At 41.5% G+C, this 23,361-nt stretch overlaps 1 protein-coding gene across 2 annotated transcripts in view; it reads left to right on the forward strand.

The window, feature by feature from the left end:
• The first annotated feature begins 532 nt into the window (after positions 1–532).
• LOC455885 (zinc finger protein 486) overlaps positions 533–23,361 on the forward strand; it is a 32,686-nt gene continuing 9,857 nt past the window's right edge. The window contains exons 1-3 of one of the 2 annotated variants that reach the window (XM_512535.9): positions 533–765; positions 17,113–17,239; positions 18,739–18,834. In XM_512535.9, the coding sequence (XP_512535.5) occupies positions 736–765; positions 17,113–17,239; positions 18,739–18,834 (253 nt within the window). In that variant the 5' untranslated portion in view covers positions 533–735. Of the gene's footprint in view, positions 766–2,815; positions 2,968–17,112; positions 17,240–18,738; positions 18,835–23,361 lie in introns of those variants that run through there. The other variant, XM_024351792.3, reaches the window with a different exon arrangement.

The following is a 23,361-nucleotide window of genomic DNA, read 5'->3' on the forward strand; positions in this document are numbered from 1 at the left end:
CAAGTTATCTGCCCACCTTGGCCTCCCAAAGTGCTGGAATTAGAGGCGTGAGCCACTGCGCCTGGTTCTAAATTATTTCTATTTCCTGTAACAATTTGAAATTACTTAAAGGTTGTTTCAAATTGAAAAAAAGAATGTAGATAAAATATAAAAAGTTAACAAAATTACAAGTGATTATGAAATATATGTGTAAATCTTGAGAGATCAAAAGTGACAAATCTGATTTATATATAAGGTTTTATTAAAATTAGCTTTAGTATTGATAATACACTATTACCAAAGTAAAAGTTGATTTTCTAACAAAAATTTTATGTATTATTAATACGACAGCAAAATACTTCTGTTTACCTTTTGAATACATGCAAAAAAGAGAGAATTTTCCCATGCTCTAGGGTGGGCCTGGCTCAGCTCAGGGAGGAAGCCCTGCCTGAAAACGCTGCAGCTTAGGCTGTTACTCTTTCATCACTCAGCCCAGCATCTGATCACATCCTCTGTCACTCAGGGGCTGAGTGGGCGGGGCCTTAAGCATTATCCAATCAGAGACGCTGGGCTGGAAACCGTCCAATCAGGCAGGCAGCTGGAGCAAAGAGGACGGCTTCCGGGTTTGGCGCGGCCTTTGTCTCTCGCTGCATCTGGAGCTCTAGTTCGCCTCTTCGCTACTCTGTGTCCTCTGCTCCTAGAGGCCCACCCTGTGTGGCCCTGTGTCCTGTAGGTATTGGGAGATCCACAGCCAAGATGCCGGGACCCCTTAGAAGCCTAGAAATGGTGAGAGTGCCCGTTGGACATCCTGAGAGAGGGGAGGGACTGGTTGATGGGAAGTGGCTATGGAGGGACTCAGGCCTCCCCGTAGTCAGCTCCACAATCTGCATCCGGAGTTCTCCTTACCCAGCTCGGCCTCAGTCCCCTTCAGCCATAAGATGGTGGCTGCGCTGACAGCCGGTCCCGGGGAGTCCTGTCTCTTCACTGCGCAGTGACCGTGCCCTGGCCTGGCGCCCTCTCTGTGCAGCAGCTCTGCACCCGCAGCTTCGGGTCTCTCCCAGATGGTGCGGGAACCACGAGAAGGTCATCAGGGGAGAATCTTGACTCGGGGTGCGGGTTCACGATTCGGAAGAGCTTTGGTCCGTGGGGTTCACAGTTTCTCTTTTCTTCTGTTAAAAATTTATGGGGCCGGGCGCGGTGGTTGACGCCTGTAATCCCAGCATTTTGGGAGGCGAAGGCCGGCGGATCACTTGAGGTGAAGGGTTGCTAGGACAACTAAATTCCTCTTCAAAGACTCAACTTCCTGGTCAGAAGTTGTAAAAGTTGTAAAACAACCCTACCCCTTTTTCTCCCTTTTCCTTTTCTCGCAAATCGCGCGTTTATCCTATTTGGAAAAAGTTTGGGTCTAAGCCAACCGGGATCAGCTTAGATTGTGCGGTCTGACCCCAGCCAATAGGGGAAGGACACAAAAACAAAAACTACGTTGGGGTTAAAAACCCCTTCCTGGTCGGGCGCGGTGGCTCACGCCTGTAATCCCAGCATTTTGAGAGGCCTAGGCGGGAGGATCTTGTGGTCAGGAGTTCTAGACCATCCTGGCCAACACGGTGAACCCCATCTCTACTAAAAATACAAAAATTAGCCAGGTGTGGTGGCAGGCGCCTGTAATCCCAGCTACTTGGGAGGCTGAGGCATGAGAATTGGTTGAACCCAGGAGGCGGAGGTTGCAGTGAGCTGAGATCGCGCCATCGTACTTAAGTGTGCGCGACAGAGCAAGACTCCTTCACACACACAAAAAAAGGGCCGGGTGCAGTGGCTCACGCCTGTAATCCCAGCACTTTGGGAAGCCAAGGCAGGCGGATCATCTGAGGTCGGGAGTTCGAGACCGGCCTGACTAACATGGAGAAACCCTGTCTCTATTAAAAATACAAAATTAGCTGGGCATGGTGGCGCATGCCTGTAATCCCAGCTACTCGGGAGGCTGAGGCAGGAGAGTTGCTTGAACCTGGGAGGAGGAGGTTGCGGTGAGCCGAGATCGCGCCATTGCACTCCAGCCTGGGCAACAACAGCGAAACTCCGTCTCAAAAAAAAAAAAAAAAAAAAAAAAAAAAAAAAAAAAAAAGAATCTTAAAATTTTCTTCCTTTATGTAAACACTGAGTAATTTCACTGGATTTTTCAAACACTTAGTTTCAAAAACCAAGTGAATAACACTGACATGGAAATTAAAGCTTGAACCTAGTAATTCCAAGCTAAGGCTAATATGAAGTCTGCAAAAGGAGGAAGGGGTTAAAAAAAAATTTTTTTTTGAGACAGTCTTGCTTTGTGGCCCAGGCTGGAGTGCAGTGGCGCGATCTCGGCTCACTGCAACCTCCGCCTCCGGGGTTCGAGCAATTCTTCTGCCTCAGCCTCCCAAGTAGCTGGGACTACAGGCACTCGCCACCACGCCCGGCTAATTTTTATATTTTTAGTAGAGACGGGGTTTCACCATATTGGCCAGGCTGGTGTCGAACTCCTGACCTTGTGATCCGCCTACCTCAGCCTCCCGAAGTGCTGGGGTTACTACATTTTTTTAATTTTGACATGGAGTTTAGCTCTTATTGCCCAGTCTGGAGTGCAATGGCATAATATCGGCTCACCGCATCCTCTACCTCCTGGGTTCAAGGGATTTTCCTACCTCAGCCTCTGGAGTTACTGGGATTGCAGGCACGCGCCGTCACGCCCGGCTAATTATGTGTGTTTACTAGGGGTTTCTCCATGTTGGTCAGGCTGGTCTCTAACTCCCAACCTCAGGTGATCCATCCGCCTTGGCCTCCCAAAGTGCTGGGATTACATGCTTGCGCCACCGCGCCCGGCCAACAGGTTATTAAAGGCCTAGTTAGTTTTTTCTGGGGAGCCTCGCCTGCAGATGTCCCAGCCTGCTCACCCCACCCATGGAAGGAGCCTTTATCCTGAGAGAAGCTACGGAGCCCTGGAAAGCTGGAGCCCCACAGGTAGTTAAGATTAAGGTGAAAGGAAACTGGGAGGGTCTTACTGATAATAAAGCTATTGTTTTGAGGCACTTTTTAGACTTTTTAAGATAAAAACGTTAGATTTATGTAAAAAAATGAATTAGTATTGGAACAGGAGAAAGTACCAACTAATTATAAGGTCTCTGTGGCTTGCAAAAATGTAGGCAGAAAAGGGCTTTTTTCCTAGGGAGGAGCAAACGAGATTAGAAAAAAGGTGGGAGGGGAATGACAAATGGAGGGTGAAAAAGTCAGATTTTAGCTCAGAGAATGTCTTACCCTGAAATCACCGTGTTCTTAGAAGGGATGTAAAGTGGGGTTGTATTTTTTTTTTTTTTTTTTTTTGAGACAGTCTCATTCCGTCGCCCAGGCTGGAGTGCAGTGGCGCGATCTCGGCTCACTGCAAGCTCCGCCTCCCGGGTTCACGCCATTCTCCTGCCTCAGCCTCCCGAGTAGCTGGGACTACAGGCGCCCGCCACCACGCCTGGCTAATTTGTTTTTTGTATTTTTAGTAGAGACGGGTTTCACCGTGTTAGCCAGGATGGTCTGGATCTCCTGACCTCTGACCTTGTGATCCGCCCACCTCGGCCTCCCAAAGTGCTGGGATTACAGGCGTGAGCCACCGCGCCCGGCCAAAATGGGGTGTATGTTGACTCAGACTGAGGGTAGCTCAAAATTCAGGAGCCTGAGGGAGGGAGATAAATAAAGTTTGATTAAGAAATATTTTATTTTAGGCCAGGCGCGATGGCTCACGCTTGTAATCCTAGCACCTTGTGAGGCTGAGGCAGGCCGAACACCTGAGGTCACAGCCTGGCCAACACGGTGAAAACATGGTGTCTACTAAAAATACAAAAATTAGCCAAGCGTCTTGGCAGGTACATGTAATGCCAGCTACTTGGGAGGCTGAGGCAGGAGAATTGCTTGAACCTGGGAGGTGAAGGTTTCAGTGAGCAGTGAGTCAAGATGGTGCCACTGCACTCCAGCCTGGGCAGCAGAGTGAGACTTCATCACAAGAAAAAAAAAAAAGAAATTTGACCACTGAAGACATATTCAGCTGATTTTTCTAATGAGAAAAAGGAGAAAATGTGCAGAGTGTATGTCTGGCTGTGTGACAGGTAAGAAAAGAGAGCACCATCTAAGTCATAATGGGAAGGGTGTTTCTGTCCATCAGCTTTTTCTGGAGTACACAACAAATGGAGAATTTTATTAATCACAAATGTTTTCCATGATTATCTATGTGTTTCATCTTTCCTCATGTCTTTTCTTTGTTGTATGCATTTCTTCCATTTGGCTTTTCCTGGGCTGTATCTTATATATTAAACCAGTAAACATAACTACAGTGTTTTGTTCAGTTCTATGAATAGCTCTACCAAATTATTGAACTTCAGGGAGGTTTCAGGAGTCCCGAGTTTTCAAACATTAGTTCAAAAGAATAGATGGGCCCATAGGGTTTGTGACTGGCATCTGCAGTGAGGACAATGTTGTGGGACCGAGGGTCTATGCTGACTTTAGGTGCTGTCAGAATTCAAATATTAGGCAATAAGTTTGTGTTGGAGAAATGTTTGATGTTCAGCAAACTCTACAGATATGGTGCCAGTAAAAAGATATTACAGAGGCCTGGCCTGGAACAAAGCTCTGGGTGTTTGGGATTGGGAGGCTCCACTCTCCTGTACACAGGCTGTCACACTGCCCATTGTCCTGTGATTCCAGGTCTTCTCCCAGGGTGACAGAGGACTGAAAACTTAGAGAAAAGGAGCTCTGATTACAGACCCCCTTTTATTGCAGCTATCACCACAGTGTTCCCACCCACTCACAAACACACACACTAGACATTAACGTGTCCACACTCCTCCCAGGACTAGGCATCACCCTCAGAAACTTCACCACGGCATTTTTGATCCTAGTGTTTCTTGTGTTTCTTGTCAAGAACCCACAAGTCTCTACAAGTCTACTGGCATGTCTCCACCCCAGACGCTGAATCTGCAGCAGCAACCTGTTTTCTCCACCATCCTAGGATCTGGGCCACATGTTTATAATTTCATCTGCCTACATGCACAAAGAAATAAATCAGAGTACAGCCCCACCTGGGCCACTATCTGTAGTGAAAATCAGTCCATTCATCTACATTGCACTCTCTCCCACCCAGGAATTATTTTTTTTCTTTTAGCTTTTATTTTTGGTTCGATGTACACATGTGGGTTTGTTATACAGTTAAAATTATGTCATGGGGATTTGGTATGCAGATTATTTTGTCACTGAGGTACTACCCATAGTACCAAACAGGTATGTTTTCTGATCCTCTTAGTCCTCACACCCTCCACCCTCAACTAGGCCTCAGTGTCTGTTGTTCTCCTCTTTGTGTTCATGTGTTCTTATTATTTAGCTCTTAATAACATGCATTTGGTTTTCTGTTTCTACGTTAGTTTCCTTTTTTTTTTTTCCTTTCATTTTGTTTTGTCTTTTGAGCTGGACTTTTGCTCTTGTTGCCCAGGCTGGAGTGCAATGGTGCAACCTCGGCTCACCGCAACCTCAACTTCCTGGTTCAAGTGATTCTCCTGCCTCAGCCTCCCAAGTAGCTGGGATTACAAGCATGCACCACCATGTCTAGCTAATTTTGTACTTTTAGTAGAGACAGGATTTCTCCACGTGGGTCAGGCTGATCATAAAGTCCCAACCTCTGGTGATTACCCGGCCTCAGCCTCCCAAAGTGTTGGGATTACAGGTGTGAGCCACTGCACCTAGCTTTTGCCTACTTTTTTTTTTTTGAGAGAGAGTTTTGCTCTTGTTGCCCAGACTGGATTGCAATAGCGTAATCTTGACCAACTGCAACCTTCACCTTCGAGTGATTCTCCTGCCTCAGCCTCCTGAGTAGCTGGGATTACAGGCACCTGTACCACTCCCAGCTAATTTTTTGTATTTTTAGTAGAAAGGGGGTTTCACCATGTTGGCCAGGCTGGTTTTGAACTCCTGTCCTCAAGTGTTCTGCCTGCCTTGGCTTTCCAAAGTGCTGGGATTACATGCAGGAGCCGCCATGCCCGGCCTGCCTACTTTTTAATGAGGTTGTTTGTTTTTTTCTTGTAAACTTGTTTAAGTTCTTTTTTTTTTTTTTTTGTGAGATGGAGTCTCACTCTGTCGCTTAGACTGGAGTGCAGTGGCACTATCTCGGCTCACTGCAACCTCTGCCTCCTGAGTTCAAGTGATTCTCCTGCCTCAGCCTTCTGAGTAGCTGGGATTACAGACGTGCCACCACCATACCCTGCTAATTTTTGTATTTTTAGTAGAGACGAGGTTTCACCCTGTTGGTCAGGCTGGTCTTGAACTCCTGACCTCGTGATACACCCGCCTTGGCCTCCCAAAGTGCTGGGATTACAGTCATGAGTCACCACGCCCAGCCAAGTTCTTAATAAATTCTGGATATTAGGCCTTTGTCAGAGGCAAAGTTTGTAAATATTTTTGTTTATTTTGTAGATTGTTTACTCTGTTGATAGTTTCCTTTGCTGTAAAGAAGCTCTGAAGTTCAAATAGGTCTCATTTGTCAATTTTTGCTTTTGTTGCAGTTGCTTTTGGTAGCTTCCTCATGAAGTCTTTGCCAGTTTCTGTGTCTAGAATGGTATTTCCTAGGTTATCTTGCAGGGTTTCTCATAATTTTGTTTTACATTTAAGTCTTTAATTTATCTTGAGTTGATTTTTGCATATGGTGTAACGAAGGGGTCCAGCTTTAGTCTTCTAAAAAATGCTAGCTAGTTATTCTAGCACCATTTATTAAAGAGAGAATCCTTCCCACATTTCTCTTGTCAGCTTTGTCAAAAATCTGATGATTATAGGAGGGTGACATTATTTCTGGGCTCTCTATTCTATTTCATTGGTCTTGTGCACTCATGGATTTTATATAACATCTTTCTCTCTTCTGGTTTTAACCCCAATAACATTCTTTCAAGCGCATACAGTATGCAAAACTCAGGTGTCCAAGAGTTCAAAACTCCTTAAAAACTTCCAAAAAAAGGCCAGGTGTGGTGGCTCATGCCTGTAATCCCAGCACTTTTGGAGGCTGAGGTGGGTGGATCACGAGGTCAGGAGATAGAGATCATCCTGGCTAACATGGTGAAACCCGGTCTCTACTAAAAATACAAAAAAAAAATTAGCCAGGCGTGGTGGCGGGCGCCTGTAGTCCCAGCTACTTGGGAGGCTGAGGCAGGAGAATGGCGTGAACACGGGAGGCGGGGCTTGCAGTGAGCTGAGATAGTGCCATTGCACTCCAGCCTGGGTGACAGAGCGAGACTCCGTCTCAAAAAAAAAAAAAACTTACAAAAAATTTTTGCCATTGTCTCATTTCTTAAGGGATTTAGATTATATATAGTTATTTTTCTCTGATTTTTAAAAATATATGTAAATTATATTAATAGCTAAATACCTTTTGTCTTTTTTTCTGACTCCAGATTATCTAGAACTTCAGATTTATTGCTTTGTTTTTGGTTCCAAAAAGTTTATTTTTTAAATTTTTAGTCCTTTAAATAGACACAGATTTATTTAGATAAAAGCTAATTTTAAGGGCACACAGAAGCTTAGCACAAAGATAGGATCAAATTTAGCAATACATAATGGTAAACACTAAAAGATACTATGTTTCTTTGACAGAAACCAGATTATCCAAGGAAATTATCCAATATTTGCAGGCTGAAGTACTTACACTGCAAAAACAAGAACAGTTCAGTGTGTAAACTGAACAGTGGAGTTTGTAGTTGTGCTTGGCTTTCTATTTATTACTTCAGAATAATTAGCATAGTTATGTGTAATGTTTGTAGACAACCTGCATTTATATACATTTAACAGTATTTTGTGTTTCTTTCTTTCTTTCTTCTTTTTTTTTTTTTTTTTTGAGAGAGTCTCTGTTGCCCAGGCTGCAGTGCAGTGGCATGATCTCATCTCACTGCAACTGCTGCCTCCCAGGTTCAAGCGATTCTCCTGCCTCAGCCTTCCGAGTAGCTGGGATTACAGGCATGCATCACCGTTCCTGGCTAAGTTTTTGTATTTATAGTAGAGATGGTTGTCACCATGTTCGCCAGTTTGATCTTGAACTTTTCACCTCAGGTGATCCACCCATTTCAGCTTCCCATAGTGCTAAGATTACAGGTGTGAGCCATAAACAGTATTTTCTACAATAATATGAATATAAAGCCACAATACTTACTTTGAATGAATCACTTAAATGGTTATTTTAATATTGTAATTTATACTTTTGAAATATAGTGTTTTGGCTGAAGTATAGTTTTAATTATTAAAAATGCTACATATATTATGACTAGTGAGTAAACACAATTTTAGTGTCTTTTATTTCATTAAATTGGTATGCTGCTATTACAGGACAAATAAAGACATGTGATGTGGCCACCCAAAAACCATAATAGCTCTTCAGTTTGCTATGTTGCAAGTTCTAATATATTCCACTATATCAACATAGTCAGATTCTATTTCTTCATCAAAAAGTGTTGTTGGAAGTTGTCAGATGTATTTCAATATAGAACCTCCATTCAATGGCTAGGAGATGAGGGAACAGCAGAGATGGGAAAGAAACTTTATAAAATTCTTCTGAAAATCTGCTACCTTTCTTCATAATGCTCATGTTTCTCTTGCTGAGAGTAGCTGTGCGCTTTGGGTGTTTAGAGAGAAATTGCATTTAGGAGAATATTTTCTGGCAGACATGATCAATTTTATATCTAATCTGAGCTTTTTCTTAATATCATTTTAACTTTTTTCTCTCCAGTGCTTTGGGTGTCTGTTTCAGAAGCCCTATTAATTTTTTTTTTTTTTTTTTAATCGATCATTCTTGGGTGTTTCTCGCAGAGGGGGATTTGGCAGGGTCATAGGACAATAGTGGAGGGAAGGTCAGCAGATAAACAAGTGAACAAAGGTCTCTGGTTTTCCTAGGCAGAGGACCCTGCGGCCTTCCGCAGTGTTTGTGTCCCTGGGTACTTGAGATTAGGGAGTGGTGATGACTCTTAACGAGCATGCTGCCTTCAAGCATCTGTTTAACAAAGCACATCTTGCACCGCCCTTAATCCATTTAACCCTGAGTGGACACAGCACATGTTTCAGAGAGCACAGGGTTGGGGGTAAGGTCAGAGATCAACAGGATCCCAAGGCAGAAGAATTTTTCTTAGTATAGAACAAAATGAAAAGTCTCCCATGTCTACTTCTTTCCACACAGACACGGCAACCATCTGATTTCTCAATCTTTTCCCCACCTTTCCCCCCTTTCTATTCCACAAAACCGCCATTGTCATCATGGCCCGTTCTCAATGAGCTGTTGGGTACACCTCCCAGATGGGGCGGTGGCCGGGCAGAGGGGCTCCTCACTTCCCAGTAGGGGCGGCTGGGCAGAGGCGCCCCTCACCTCCCGGATGGGGCGGCTGGCCGGGTGGGGGGCTGACCCCCCCACCTCCCTCCCGGACGGGGCAGCGGGCCGGGAGGGGGGGCTGGCCCCCCCACCTCCCTCCTGGACGGGGTGGCTGCCAGGCGGAGACGCTCCTCACTTCCCAGACGGGGCGGCTGCCAGGCAGAGGGTCTCCTCACCTCCCAGATGGGGTCGCGGCCGGGCAGAGGCGCTCCTCACATCCCAGACGGGGCAGCGGGGCAGAGGCGCTCCCCACATCTCAGACGATGGGCGGCCGGGCAGAGACGCTCCTCGCTTCCTAGATGGGATGGCGGCCGGGAAGAGGCGCTCGTCACTTCCTAGATGGGATGGTGGCCGGGCAGAGACCCTCCTCACTTTCTAGACTGGGCTGCCAGGCAGAGGGGCTCCTCACATCCCAGACGATGGGCGGCCAGGCAGAGACGCTCCTCACTTCCCAGACGGGGTGGCGGCCGGGCAGAGGCTGCAATCTCGGTACTTTGGGAGGCCAAGGCAGGCGGCTGGGAGGTGGAGGTTGTAGCCAGCTGAGATCACGCCACTGCACTCCAGCCTGGGCACCATTGAGCACTGAGTGAACGAGACTCTGTCTGCAATCCCGGCACCTCAGGAGGCCAAGGCTGGCGGATCACTCGCGGTTAGGAGCTGGAGACCAGCCTGGCCAACACAGCGAAACCCCGTCTTCACCAAAAAAACACGAAAACCAGTCAGGCATGGCGGCACGCACCTGCAATTGCAGGCACTGGGCAGGCTGAGGCAGGAGAATCAGGCAGGGAGGTTGCAGTGAGCCGAGATGGCAGCAGTACAGTCCAGCTTCGGCTCGGCATCAGAGGGAGACCGTGGAAAGAGAGGGAGAGGGAGAGGGACAGGGAGGGGGAGAGGCGAAGCCCTATTAATTAATCCCATGATTTCTGATTAAGCTGGGCTGTCAAAGTGAGAACTTTTGGAGCTATCTCTATCTGGACTCATGCTGGAAATTCAGCAGTATTTTTTCCTTGTCACCATTATAAGTAGAAACTGAGGTTGAAACACTGCTCTCATTTTCATTATTGTGAATGTGTAATTCTACCCAGGAGGCCTGCAGCCTCTCCTCCTGCAGCTCAGGCCTCACTCTCTGATGTAACACTAGAGTGCTACTGTGGCAAATGGGGTTCATATAAAATGTGAGCTGTGCTGTTGGCTGTGCCTCAGTGGCAGATGGTAGAGGTCAAGAGAGCATACTAGCAACCAGGAGAAAGCAAGCAGGAGTGCTGTAGCCCACTGCCAGTGAGTACAGAGCCACTCCTCTAAACTGTAACTAGCCAAAATATAGAACCCTATTCAACCATTTTTGTAGCAGAGTGAAATCTTAGCTTCAGCAGGTACCTGACTTCAAGCTGCTAAAATACCTCCTGTTATGAAGATGTGAAAAGTTTATTTGTCATTGAATATAAGCAATTAGCGTACACAGATGGCCTCTTCAATTTCCAGGTAGATTTAAGATGAACGATGTATGACATGGTGCTTTAAATTCTTCTACTTATGGACTAATTATGTTGACCATCTTTCTGTCATTGCAGTCTCTTAAGCAGATAGACTATGATGCATGTCACATTCAAGTTTAATTGTAAAATAAAAACGTTTGTTTTTTGAGACGGAGTTTCACTCTTATTGCCCAGGCTGGAGTGCAATGGTGCGATCTCAGCTCACTAACCCCGCCTCCCAGGTTAAAGTGATTCTCCTGCCTTAGCCTCCCTAGTAGCTGGGATTGCAGGCATGTGCCACCATGCCTGGTTAATTTTTGTATTTTTTAGTAGAGAGGGGGTTTGTCAGTGTTGGCCAGGCTGGTCTCAAACTCCCGACCTCAGGTGATCCGCCCGCCTCGGCCTCCCAAAGTGCTGGGATTACAGGTGTGAGCCACCGCGCCTGGCCAAAGAAAATTGTTCTTCTAATTATTGTTTCCAAACACTGTCTAGAATTACCAGACATGATATAAACACATAAGGTGCCAACCAGAATTTAGCAAGGACTTTCCCTGTCAGGCTTCCAGTCAATTCACACTTGTGCAGCAAAGTGCATGCTGTCCCCTGAATATGCAGGCAGAATTGTGTCTCTATTTGTTATCTATAGTCCTGTACATTCACTTCTAGAGAGGCTAGATCAGATTTTTACAAATTTCATAGGGCAGCAATCAATCATTTTATCTCTTTCAATGACTCCTGTATCTTCAGACTTGAAACAGATTCAGAGACCATGGGGCCCACAAACCCAGTTAGAGTAACATGTGTGCATTGAGTAGACATGTTGACAAGAGAATCTCCACTTTCACCTTCCTCCTCTTGCTAAAATGCTCACAAATGTGCAGGTAACACCTGCTGCTCCTCCTGCCATTCAGGCCCTAAATCTACAGCTCTATATTTTGAATCCAGATCTTGAGATTTGGGAAATAAAAAACTTTTGTCTAAATAAAGCAGGTTATTTTGGTTATCAAACTCAGAGATATGTTAAAATGAAAGTGCAGTTATGTCTTTCTCCCACTTTGAACGATGTATTCATCTATTGAAACTGTTCACTATTGGCACAAGTGACTATAAATTAAACTAATAATGCCACACTGGACACTATCCCATACCCTAAAACATAATGATAGATATCTAATCAATAATCAATGTTATTTAAGTAAATAAATAAAAACTTGACAAACAACTCTGCATCAGCCCACTTTCTGTCCCTGTCTTGTCTTGACATATCTTCCTGTAAATACTACTAATCGAAGTGTAGATTCCAGGCAACTTGAATCTTTGCTCCCAGGTTATAACCCTTAAGCTTGACCCAAATAAACTGTCTACTTATATTCATGTTATGTCACCTTTTTTTAAAATGTAGACTTATTATTTAGAATGTGTTAGAGCAGCCTCTATGAGATCTCTCTTTTGACTGTACTCCACTTGGTGTAACACAAAAGGATGCAGAGCCAAGTTGATCCTACCTAGAATTTGCAGATAAGGTCTGCCCTCTGCCTGGGATTTTTAAAAAAATGCCAGACTTTGGATAGAGAATGTACAGAAAATTAACAAAAGTCATTTTCTGCATTGTAAGTTGTCAAGATAGATATCTTACAGGCCCCATTTGGGAGTGTGGCATTTTGAGATTTTTCACATCTTGTTCATTGACCTGCTACAGTGATGTGAGAGGCTCCAGGAGGAAATAGAATCTGATGGCAGAATCTGTAAGTGTAAATAATCATCTTAGGAGTGAGAGATCAAGGCCACAAAGTATCCAGAGCCATGATCACAACTATAATTACCTGTAAAATGTGATACTGGAGTAGAGTATTTTTGTTTCTTTCTCTTATCCAAGAGCTAGCAAATCAGGACAGATGATCTAGGTTCTGGAGCTCCACCAAGGCAGTTCTGTTTTCTATTCAGAATCAGCCTGAGTTTCTCCAGATGGCTTATCATTGGGCCAACAGCCCTGGTTCACCAGGAATTCCCTCACAATCACCTAGGTGTCTTTGAGGCATTTGAGGATGTCCAGAGCAGAATTGTGTTAGGCTGACAAGAGTGGTTAATTCTGCTTCTGTCTCAGTGTAAGAGAAATGAGTCATCCTGTGTTCATTCATGCCCTCATACAAGAGGTGCCTTTTTTGGTACCCAGATCAGAGTTTCTCCAGTTTCCTGGTACTTGGATGATAAACAAGGAGGAGATCTGGAGACCCAAATAGATAAACTAGTTGCTTCCATTTCATATAGCCATTAAAAAAATACGTGAAGCAGTCATGTTTCCTACAATCCAGAAACTTTTAGTCTAGACCAGCAACTGGATAAATAATTGAATTATGCAACATATGGTTGGCACAATATATAGATGTGTCCAAAACCTTGGGTTTTATTTAGGCCACTTTATGCTGTTACGACTTCTGAATTGTACACCTGAAGGGATATTTATGAATAGAATAATTGTTATTATAATTTTTTTCTTTAGTCAGAATCTCACTGTGTTACCCAGGCATGAGTGCAGTGACATGATCTTGGCTCACCGCAATTTCTGCCATTTGGGTTCAAGCGATTCTCCTGCCTCAGCCTCCAAAGTAGCTGGGATTGCTGGCCCCAGCCACTGTGGTCAGGCTGGTCTTGAACTCCTGACCTCGTGATCCACCCACCTTGGCCTCACCAAGTGTTGGGATTACAGCTGTAAGGCAGCGCACCCAGCTGTATAATTTCTTTTTTTTACCTTCTAAAGTGTACATATTGATTTTCTAATAAAATTACCCTAGAAAACCTTAAGGGATTTGTTTAAATTGTGTATTAGTATATAGTATAAAGTTGACAGGGCAGTGGCTAGAAAAATTAAAATTACAGGAACTCTGGGATTTAAGTTTCTTTTAGGTAAGCTTAGAAAAAACAAAACTGGAAGTACCCCAGTGGCATAGAGAACAGAATTCTACATAAGTCCTCACACTGCCTGAGACCTGATCAGATTCATGCTTTTTGGAGGCTTTATTTAGGTCTGACCCTACCCTGGAGTCTTGCCTCACAGGACTGATTAGTAGAGATCAGAGTTTTGGCTGGTGAATCCTGCTGCCTTTCTAGAGCTGGTGCTCACAATTCCCTGAATCCCAAAAGCAGATGAAAGGGAAAAATAGGCCGGGCGCGGTGGCTCACGCCTGTAATCCCAGCACTTTGGGAGGCCGAGGCGGGCAGATCATGAGGTCAGGAAATCGAGACCATCCTGGCTAACACGGTGAAACCCCACCTCTACTAAAAATACAAAAAATTAGCTGGGTGTGGTGGTGGGCGCCTGTAGTCCCAGCTACTGAGGAGGCTGAGGCAGGAGAATGGCGTGAACCCGGGAGGCGGAGCTTGCAGTGAGCCCAGATCGCGCCACTGCACTCCAGCCTGGGTGGCAGCGAGACTCCATCTCAAAAAACAAAAAAAAAAAGGGAAAAATAAAGTACGTATTTTAGGGTCTTAGTTTTTAAATTTTCTGTTAAAGCCAGTGTTTGCAGAGACATTCTATTTAGCAACTTGTTTTCTATTCTTGCAGATCCAGTAGTTGCTCCACAAGTCACAGAAAAGTAAATATGAACAGAATAAAATTTTCTCTAAATTACATTAAACTCTTCCTTTCTATCACTTTCATCTGTCTATATTTTGCTTTTACAGTGTTTTAAAAAAATTCATGACAGAGAAACAGAAGAAGAAATAAAAATGCCGCACCCTTTACCTAAATCCTAAAGTTTATTAAACACTTAGTACCAGCTTTCAGGGTGTTATGAGAATTAAATCACAGAATGTGTTATGCCCAGCACAGTGTTCTGTATCATTCTCTTGAGCACAAAGTACCTGCTTAATAAACATTGCATTAGTACTTGTGTACATGTTATTTTTTAAATACAGACTTACTCTGACATTGCTGCCTTCAGTTTCCTCTATAAACTTTAAAGAGCCGGCAAAGCATATAAAACTTTAGGGTAGAGATGCGTTGTCCCTATTTGTATCAGAAGTATTTGGTTGTGAAAAGAGTGCTAAATGTAAGGGACCCTGTGCTGTTCCTGCTTTCTCTAACTAATGCTAATAATGAGCCAAGGGGAAGCAACTTCAGCATTGACAGGGGACTTGTTTAAAACACCCATTCATGGACCCTTTTCAAGCCTCCAGAATCACATTACATAAAGTGGAGCCAAAATTACCAAGTGATTTATAAGCCCATTAAAGCTTGAGAGGCAATGCTTAGCTTAGTGATGATCAGCCCAGGCTTCTCATTAGGATCACATGGCCAATTGGCAGAAACCTCTTGTGCCCTCCCCACAGCTTCTGTTTGTTCTGCATGGAAGCACTTATGTTGTTTTAATGAAGGGTCTCATGTGACTCTAAGGTGAGGCCAGAATCAAGTATGAGCACTTCAAAATACAATCATGAGAGTTAAGTTCCACCTTTGCACTAAAGGGTGGTCACAGGGCCTGTTCTGTTTGGGTTTGGTACAGACAGGTCAGTGTGGTGCATAATTCCATTACTGGAAATTGCTGGTGTCTGTGGCAGGGAGGGCACCTGAGGACAGGAAATGAGAAACTTATATTTCTATCTTCATGGAGCAGTTCATTGTTCCCTGAATCTCTTCTGTTTCAAAGGACAGAAATAGGTGGGCTTTTTCTGTCATTTTGCCAGTTGATGTCATGCCAGCAGGTAATCCTGTGCTACTGATACCTTTAAAGGCATGTTCTCAAGATGCAGGTGTAATTTTTCCAGAGAATCTCATCTGAGAAGGAATTCCAGAGGAGGAGGAGGAGAAAAAAAAGTGGCTCTTCTTAAGGTAAACGTGTCTCAGATGAAGAGCTGTGTCCACTCTGCCTCCTGGACCCCCATGAGTTTAGTACTCACAAACCTTTACTTCTCTACTTGTGTTTTCCCTCCCTGAGTTTGGTTTTATTACTTAAAATTCTTATGATAGTCAAGGGTCTCTGAAAAATATTTCTTTCCTATATCCCAGAGCTTTCTCTGCATTCTCTATGTCATAGCTTCTTACATGCCATGCAGAATTCTCAGCAAGAATTTGTAATCTGCAATATTAAAAATGTTCCCTTTGTGGCTGTTGAACATGGAAAGATGTGGATACTCAAGATTTCTGTTGGGGAAAATTGTGGTCCTTAGTATAGATGAAGAACATGTAATGTTGAGGCTTCATCTGTATGTTCCATTAGCTCTATGCAGAACAGGATTAAGAAAATGCTTTTTTTATATGGAATGGCATTTATTATCCAGAAAGTTCTGAAAAAAATTATTAGGAGATACCTGCTCTCTTGGGTGCTAAATGAAGCCTACTTAAAATTACTACTAAAAATTACAGAACATAGGAGTTATCAAAAACTTTGAAGTTAGCATAAAACATGTTTCTTTATGGTTAAATTCAGATTTTATTTACTTTCTTTGGGAGGAATATTTCAACAGTGATGCTGTGTTCTTCTGTGTGAATTAGGACATCATAAAAATTTATCATAGTGCAGTTAATGGTTAATGATTCAGTTGGTGAAATAGCTCTCTGACAGATTTTTTTCACTATAGAGATAATTATTTTTCTATTCATTATTAATTATGTTTATGCAGCTGATATGCATAAACCTCACATTAAATCTGGCAGCTTTCTTTTTTAAACATATTTTTCTTTGGGAAATGAAGGCTCTTATCTTTGTTTACAGGCTAGAAAATCTGAAAAAAACACAGGCTCTTGCACTTACTGCATTTGACAAAATATCGTTTTTGGGACAAAAACATTAACATTATTGGTGAGCTTGTAAGAAATTCAAGAAATCAGACTTTATGCGAGATCTTTTGGAAAAAAAAAATCCTGCATAAGAAGGTCTTCAGCTTATTGTACATGTTAAAATTGGAGAGATGACTTCTAACTCAACATGTCTTTTCTGTCTGAAAAATATTCATAACTGATTCTGTATGATGTAAATATAGCACTCAAAAATGTACATGTTCATGTTCATGCCCTTAATTTTATACTTTATTATCTAGAAAAATATCATTATATGAACTAATGTTGTGGATCTTAGGCTGCTCTTTTTTTTCAGAGATAGAGAATACATTAGAAAATATTTCTGTATTAAAAATTATTTTATTGGATAATTTTAGTCAATCCTATAAGTAAGAATCAGTTCTCTTACTCTCTCATTTCACCTTAAATTAAAAATTCCACCAACGGCGACTTGGTAAAAATGTGTGTGTTTGTGTGTTTTTCAGGAATCATTGCAATTTAGAGATGTGGCTGTAGAATTCTCTCTGGAAGAGTGGCATTGCCTGGACACTGCACAGCGGAATTTATATAGGGATGTGATGTTAGAGAACTACAGACACCTGGTCTTCCTTGGTGAGGATAACTTAAATACATAATTCATAAAAAACCCCAAAAGTTTTATTTCTCTTTTTTGCGGAATGATTTTAGTAATTTATCCTTTGCATAAAAGAGTTCCAGATGTCCTTTTTCCAGAAAATCTTCAGAATTTGTTTATTTAGAAAAGAATTTCTTCAAGATGTTTCATCTTAATCCAAACTTTCCACATTGCTGAGTTGAGCTTTATTCTTCACTCTAAATTAGTGGTAATTTCAGAAATTTAGTGGCATAAAATAGTGTTGCCCTCAGCTGAAAATCTCATTGCCACCATCAGTTTTTGATTCAGTAGTATCAGGTAGTAAATTTAAAAAGCCTTCATGCAGGGCCAGGCGCAGTGGCTCATACCTGTAATTCCAGCACTTTGGGAGGCTGAGATGGGCAGATCACCTGAAGTTGGGAGTTTGAGACCAGCCTGACCAACATGGAGAAACCCCGTCTATACTAAAAATACAAAATTAGTCGTTTATGGTGGCATAGTCCTGTAATCCCAGCTACTCCGGAGGCTGAGGCAGGAGATTCCCCTGAACACAGGAGGCAGAGGTTTTGGTGAGCCGAGACTGAGCCATTGCACTCTAGCCTGGGCAAGAAGAGCAAATACCACTCTAATTTTGATAGGAAGTTTATTGAATCTATAGATCACTTTGGATAATGTGGCAATTTGAAAATCTATTTGGATCTTCTCTTCATAGTTTTTTTATTGTAAAGATTTTTTACCTTCTTAGTAATTTTTTAAAGAAATTTATTATTTAATGGTATAGTAAATAAGATTTTTTCTTTCTCTATTTTATCAGATAGTTTAAGTGTTTGAGACCATACATATACTTGTATGTTAATTTTATGTTTTGCTAATTTGCTGAGTGTATTTGTCAGTTTAGAAAGGTTTTAAGGTATTGTTTATGTTTTTTTTTTTTTTTTGAGATGGAGTCTCGCTCTGTTGCCCAGGCTGGAGTGCAATGGCATGATCTCAGCTCACTGCAACCTCTGCCTCCTGGGTTCAAGCAATTCTCCTGTCTGAGCCTCCTGAGTAGCTGGGACTACTACAGGCGCGTGCCGCTGCACCCAGCTTTTTGTATTTTAGTAGAGATGGGGTTTCACGATGTTGGCCAGGCTGGTCTCAAACTCCTGACCTTGTGATCCACCCATCTTGGACTCCCAGAGTGCTAGGATTAGAGGTGTGAGCCACTGCAACTGGCCCTATTTATGGTTTTTAAAGTACTGCTTATGGTTTTTTAAATATAAGATTGTAGGATCTATAAACAGCAACTTTTTACTTATTTTACTCCATCTCCAAAAAAAAAAAAAAAAGAAACCTTAAAGTTGAAAGTATTTTCTAAATATTTAGAAATTTGTTATGAATTAGTATTTTGGTATTAATTTACTAGAATATTTTATTACATTCTTTCTGCTGAGCACATTACTAGCTTGTAATTGAGAAATATAAGCAAGATTAATGCTATTTATTTTTAATGAAACAGGTATTATTGTCTCTAAGCCAGACCTGATCACCTGTCTGGAACAAGGAATAAAACCTCTGACTATGAAGAGACATGAGATGATTGCCAAACCCCCAGGTAGGTGCGAATGAAAATGAACACAACAGACAATGCAGATAAGAGGTCCCAAGGTCAAAAAGAAAGCCAGTCCTTAAAATGTGATCTGGGAAGCTGTGTTCCAAAGGAAATAGTTCCTAGGCAGCTGTTTTATTTATTTATTTATTTATTTAATTTTTCTCTCACAAAGGGACATCTGTCTCATGCTTTTAAATTCTCTAAGGATTCTACTATTCTTTCGGTGAGCTTCCTTCAAGTTCACAGTGAGAGCGAAATTCCTCTTTATGGCATATAAGTGATTGCACAATCTGGCTGCTTTTCCGTTGCCTTGGGGACACACAGATATCTGCGTGATTTTGAGAAACTAAAACCCTTTTTTAAGTTGTCTTTTTGCTTCAGATCTGAAATGTGTGACAGTATTAGTTTTTGTTGCATTTTTTGTTCATTTTTTCTGCACAGTCCATTCTGTTTTTATTACTATATAGTCTTGAAATATAGTTTGAAATTATAAGTATGATATCCTTCTGCTTTGATCTTTTTCCTCAAGATTGCTTTGGCTATCAAAGTTATCTTAGTATCACATAACTTTTAGAAATGTATTTTCCATTACTATGAAAAAAATACCACTGCAATTTTGATAGGAAGTTTATTGAATCTATAGATCACTCTGGTTAATATGGCAATTTTAAAATTTATTTGGATCTTCTCTAATATTTTCATAGGTTTTTTTTTTTTTTTTTTTTTTTTTTGAGAAGGAGTCTTGCTCTGTTGCCCAGGCTGGAGTGCAGTGGTGTGATCTTGGTTCACTGCAAACTCTGCCTTCTGGGTTCAAGCAATTCTCTGCCTCAGCCTCCTGTGTAGCTGAGATTACAGGTGCATACAACCATGCCTGGCTAATTTTTTTTGTATTTTTTGTAGAGAGGGGTTTCACCATGTTGGCCAGGCTGGTCTTGAACTCCTGACCTTGTGATCCACCCACCTCAGCCTCCCAAAGTGCTGGGATTACAGGCATGAGCCACCCCACCCGGCCCATAGTTTTTTTATTGTAAAGATTTTTTTACCTCCTTGGTTTTTTTCTAAGAAGTTTATTACTTAATGCTATAGTAAATAAGATTTTTTTCTTCCTCTATTTTATCAGATAGTTTGTTTTAAGTGTATGAGACCATACATACACTTGTATGTTAATTTTATATTTTGCTAATTTACTGAGTGTATTTATCACTTTAGACAGGTTTTAATGTACTATTTATTGATTTTTAAATACAAGATTATACGATCTACAAACAGCGACTTTTTACTTATTTTTCTTTAATTTCAACGGTTTTTTTTATTTCTTTGACTAATTCTTCTGCCACATGCTTCCAGTGCTACATTAAAATAGAAGCATTGACAATGGGCACAATATAGTTTTGTATTGGTGCCTAAATTTGATGGAGCAAACACCTCTTCAAGTTTTTTTTTGTTTGTTTGTTTGTTTGTTTTTTTTTGAAAGAGTCTCACTCTGTTGCCCAGGCTGCAGTGCAGTGGTGCAGTCTCAGCTCACTGCAACCTCCACCTCCTGGGTTCACGCCATTCTCCTGCCTCAGCCTCCCGAGTAGCTGGGACTACAGGTGCCCACCACCACACCCGGCTAATTTTTTTTTAATTTTTATTAGAGACAGGGTTTCACCGTGTTAGCCAGGATGGTCTCGATCTCCTAGCCTCGTGATCCATCTGCCTCGGCCTCCCAAAGTGCTGGGATTACAGGTGTGAGCCACCGCGCCCGGCCTTCAAGTTTTTATAAACTGATTTTAGAAGGTAAAGATCTTTTGTTGGGCCCTTAGGGTGATGAGATGCCCTCTGAATTTGTAGTGGAGAGGGGGTGTAGCTTGGTGACAAGGCTGCTGGGTCTGCACTAGGGTCCACCTTTAGTTGGCTTGTTACAGGGGCTTGGGTAGTTGTAATTCTCATTTTATTTTTGGACAGACTGCATATCCTTCAGGGCTTTGCTCCGTAGTTAAGACACTAGGTATGTTTTTGTAGTCAGGTCTGCATATGGTGGGCCTTATATCTGGATATTGATGAGTATGGCTTTTATTGAGTATCAGAGAGCATTCCCTCAGATAACTGTGGGTTTCTATATAGGCAGAACTGACCATAAACTATCTTGTTTAAGTGAGTAGTCATGGAGATAGTCTTTTTTTTCACCATGTGTTTAATGATGAATATATATTTCCTTTTGTGAGAGAAATACTTGTTTGATTTGAAGGTAATTTTCAAAAAGATTTATAATTCTGGATTTTTTTTCAGTTTTTCTTTAAAAAAATTGTTTTAAAAACACATAACATAAAATTTACCATCTTAATTCAAGTGTACATTTTCAGGGCCAGGCATGGTTGTGGCTCCCGTCTGTAATCCCAGGATTTTGGGAGGCCAACACAGGAGGATCCCTGGAGCCCAAAAGTTTGAGACCAGCCTGGGAAAGATATGGAGACCCCTCTTTATAAAAATAATTTAATAATTGCCAGGCATGGTGGTATGCAGCTGTGGTACCTGCTACTTGGGAGATTGAGGGGGAGTCAAAATTGTGCCACTACACTCCAGCTTGAATGACAGAGTGAGACCCTGTCTCCAAAAAAACAAAAAAAAAAGCTGTTCATTTCAGGCATGTTAAGTATATTCTCATTGTTATGTAAAATACTTCTAGACACTTTACATCTTGTAAAACTAAAACTCAATACCCATTAAATAACAACTGCTCATTTTACCCTCTCTCACCCTCGACAGACAAACCTTCCACTTTCTGTTTTATGATTTGACTACTTAAGATATCCATAATTTTGTTACTGGATTAATTCATGTGACATAATATTCTCAATGTTCATCTTAAAATGTGACAAGATTGTTCTTTTTAAGATGGAATAATATTCCATTGTATGTATATGTTACATATTTTGATGTGTTTATAAATCAAGAGACATCTGGGTTGCTTCAACCTTTTGGCTTTTGTGAATACTGGTGCAATAAACATGGATTTTCAAATATGTCTTCCAGGTCCTGTGTTGCTTTTCTTTTTTTCTAGAGATGGATTCTCACTCTGTCACCCAGGCTGAAGTGCAGTGGTGTGATATCAGCTCACTGAAACCTCTGCCTCCTGGGTTCAAGCAATTCTGCTTCAGCCTCCCAAGTAGCTGTGATTACAGGTGCCCACCAACACACCCAGCTAATTTTTTGTATTTTTAGTATTATGGGGTTTATTATGTTGGCCAGGCTGGTCTCAAACTCCTGATCTCAGGTAATCACCCACCTTGGCCTCCCAAAGTGCTAGGATTACAGGCTTGAGCACCTGGGCCTGGCCTGTGTTACGTATTTTGTAAATAGATATAATAAGTGAGGAACATTTATAACATTTTAAAATAATGGCTGCATCTTTGTTTTCCAGCAAGAAGCAACATGGGTTTCATTTTTATTGCAACATCAACAGATTGGGTGTTTTTAAAAAAATTTACAGTGGCCATTCTAATGGATATGAGGTGATTTTGTTTGTCATTGTGTTTTTTTAATTTCTCTACAAATCAGTAATTTTGTGCATTCTTTCAAATGCTTTTTCCCATTTGTGTAGTTTTTTGATGAAAATTTTTTTGTTCATTTTTAAATCAAGTTATTCAACTTTATTGATTAGTTTTAAGAGTTTTTATTTATTTTGAACATTAACTTCCTTCACATGAAATCTGCAAATGTTTTCATCCATTTTCTAAGGGATGTTGCCACTTTTGAATTTTCTTTCGATGTACAGAAATTTTGATGTCTAGTGTAGTTAAACTTTTCTTGTATTTGTTGCTTATGCATTTAATGTCGTATTTAAGAAAATGGTGGCAAGACCAATGTAATGTCCTTTTCCTGTATTTTTTCTAATAGATTTGTTAGTTTCTTTATGTCTAAGTATTTTGTTTAAAATATATTTTTGTATCGTTCAAGGAAATAACCCAATTTTATTTTATCAGTGTTGATATTCAGTTTTCAACATCATTTTTTGAAGATATTACTTTTCTCTATTTTGTACTCATAGCAACTTTTTGAAAGACCATTGGATCGTATATAGAAGGGTTCATTTCTGAGCTCTCTATTCTGGTCTTTCACCTGTTTATCTTTGTGTCAGTATCACATTGTTTATGTTACTGTAGCCTTTAACTGTAGGTTGTATTGACATCTGTGAAGAATAAAATTTTTTAACCCCTGAGCAAGAATATGTTGAATCAGAGTGTTTTATATTCACATATTTTTGAATTTGCCAATTTACCTTTTGCTTTTAATTCCTAGTGTCATTCAGCTTTTGTTAGAAAACACACAATGTATAATTTTAGTGTTTTTAAATTGATTTGTTTTTTTTTAAGACAACATCTTACCAACACCAAGGCTGTAGTGCTGTGGCATAATTTTGGCTCACTATAGCCTCAGCCTCCTGGGCTCAAGTGATCCTTTCACCTCTGTTTTCTGACCAGCTTGGACTACAGACATGTACTACCATGTCTGCCTAATTGTTTGCTTGTTTGCAGTGTTAGGATCTCA

This window comes from Pan troglodytes, chromosome 20, assembly GCF_028858775.2.
Source record: "Pan troglodytes isolate AG18354 chromosome 20, NHGRI_mPanTro3-v2.0_pri, whole genome shotgun sequence".
Taxonomy (NCBI): domain Eukaryota; kingdom Metazoa; phylum Chordata; class Mammalia; order Primates; family Hominidae; genus Pan; species Pan troglodytes.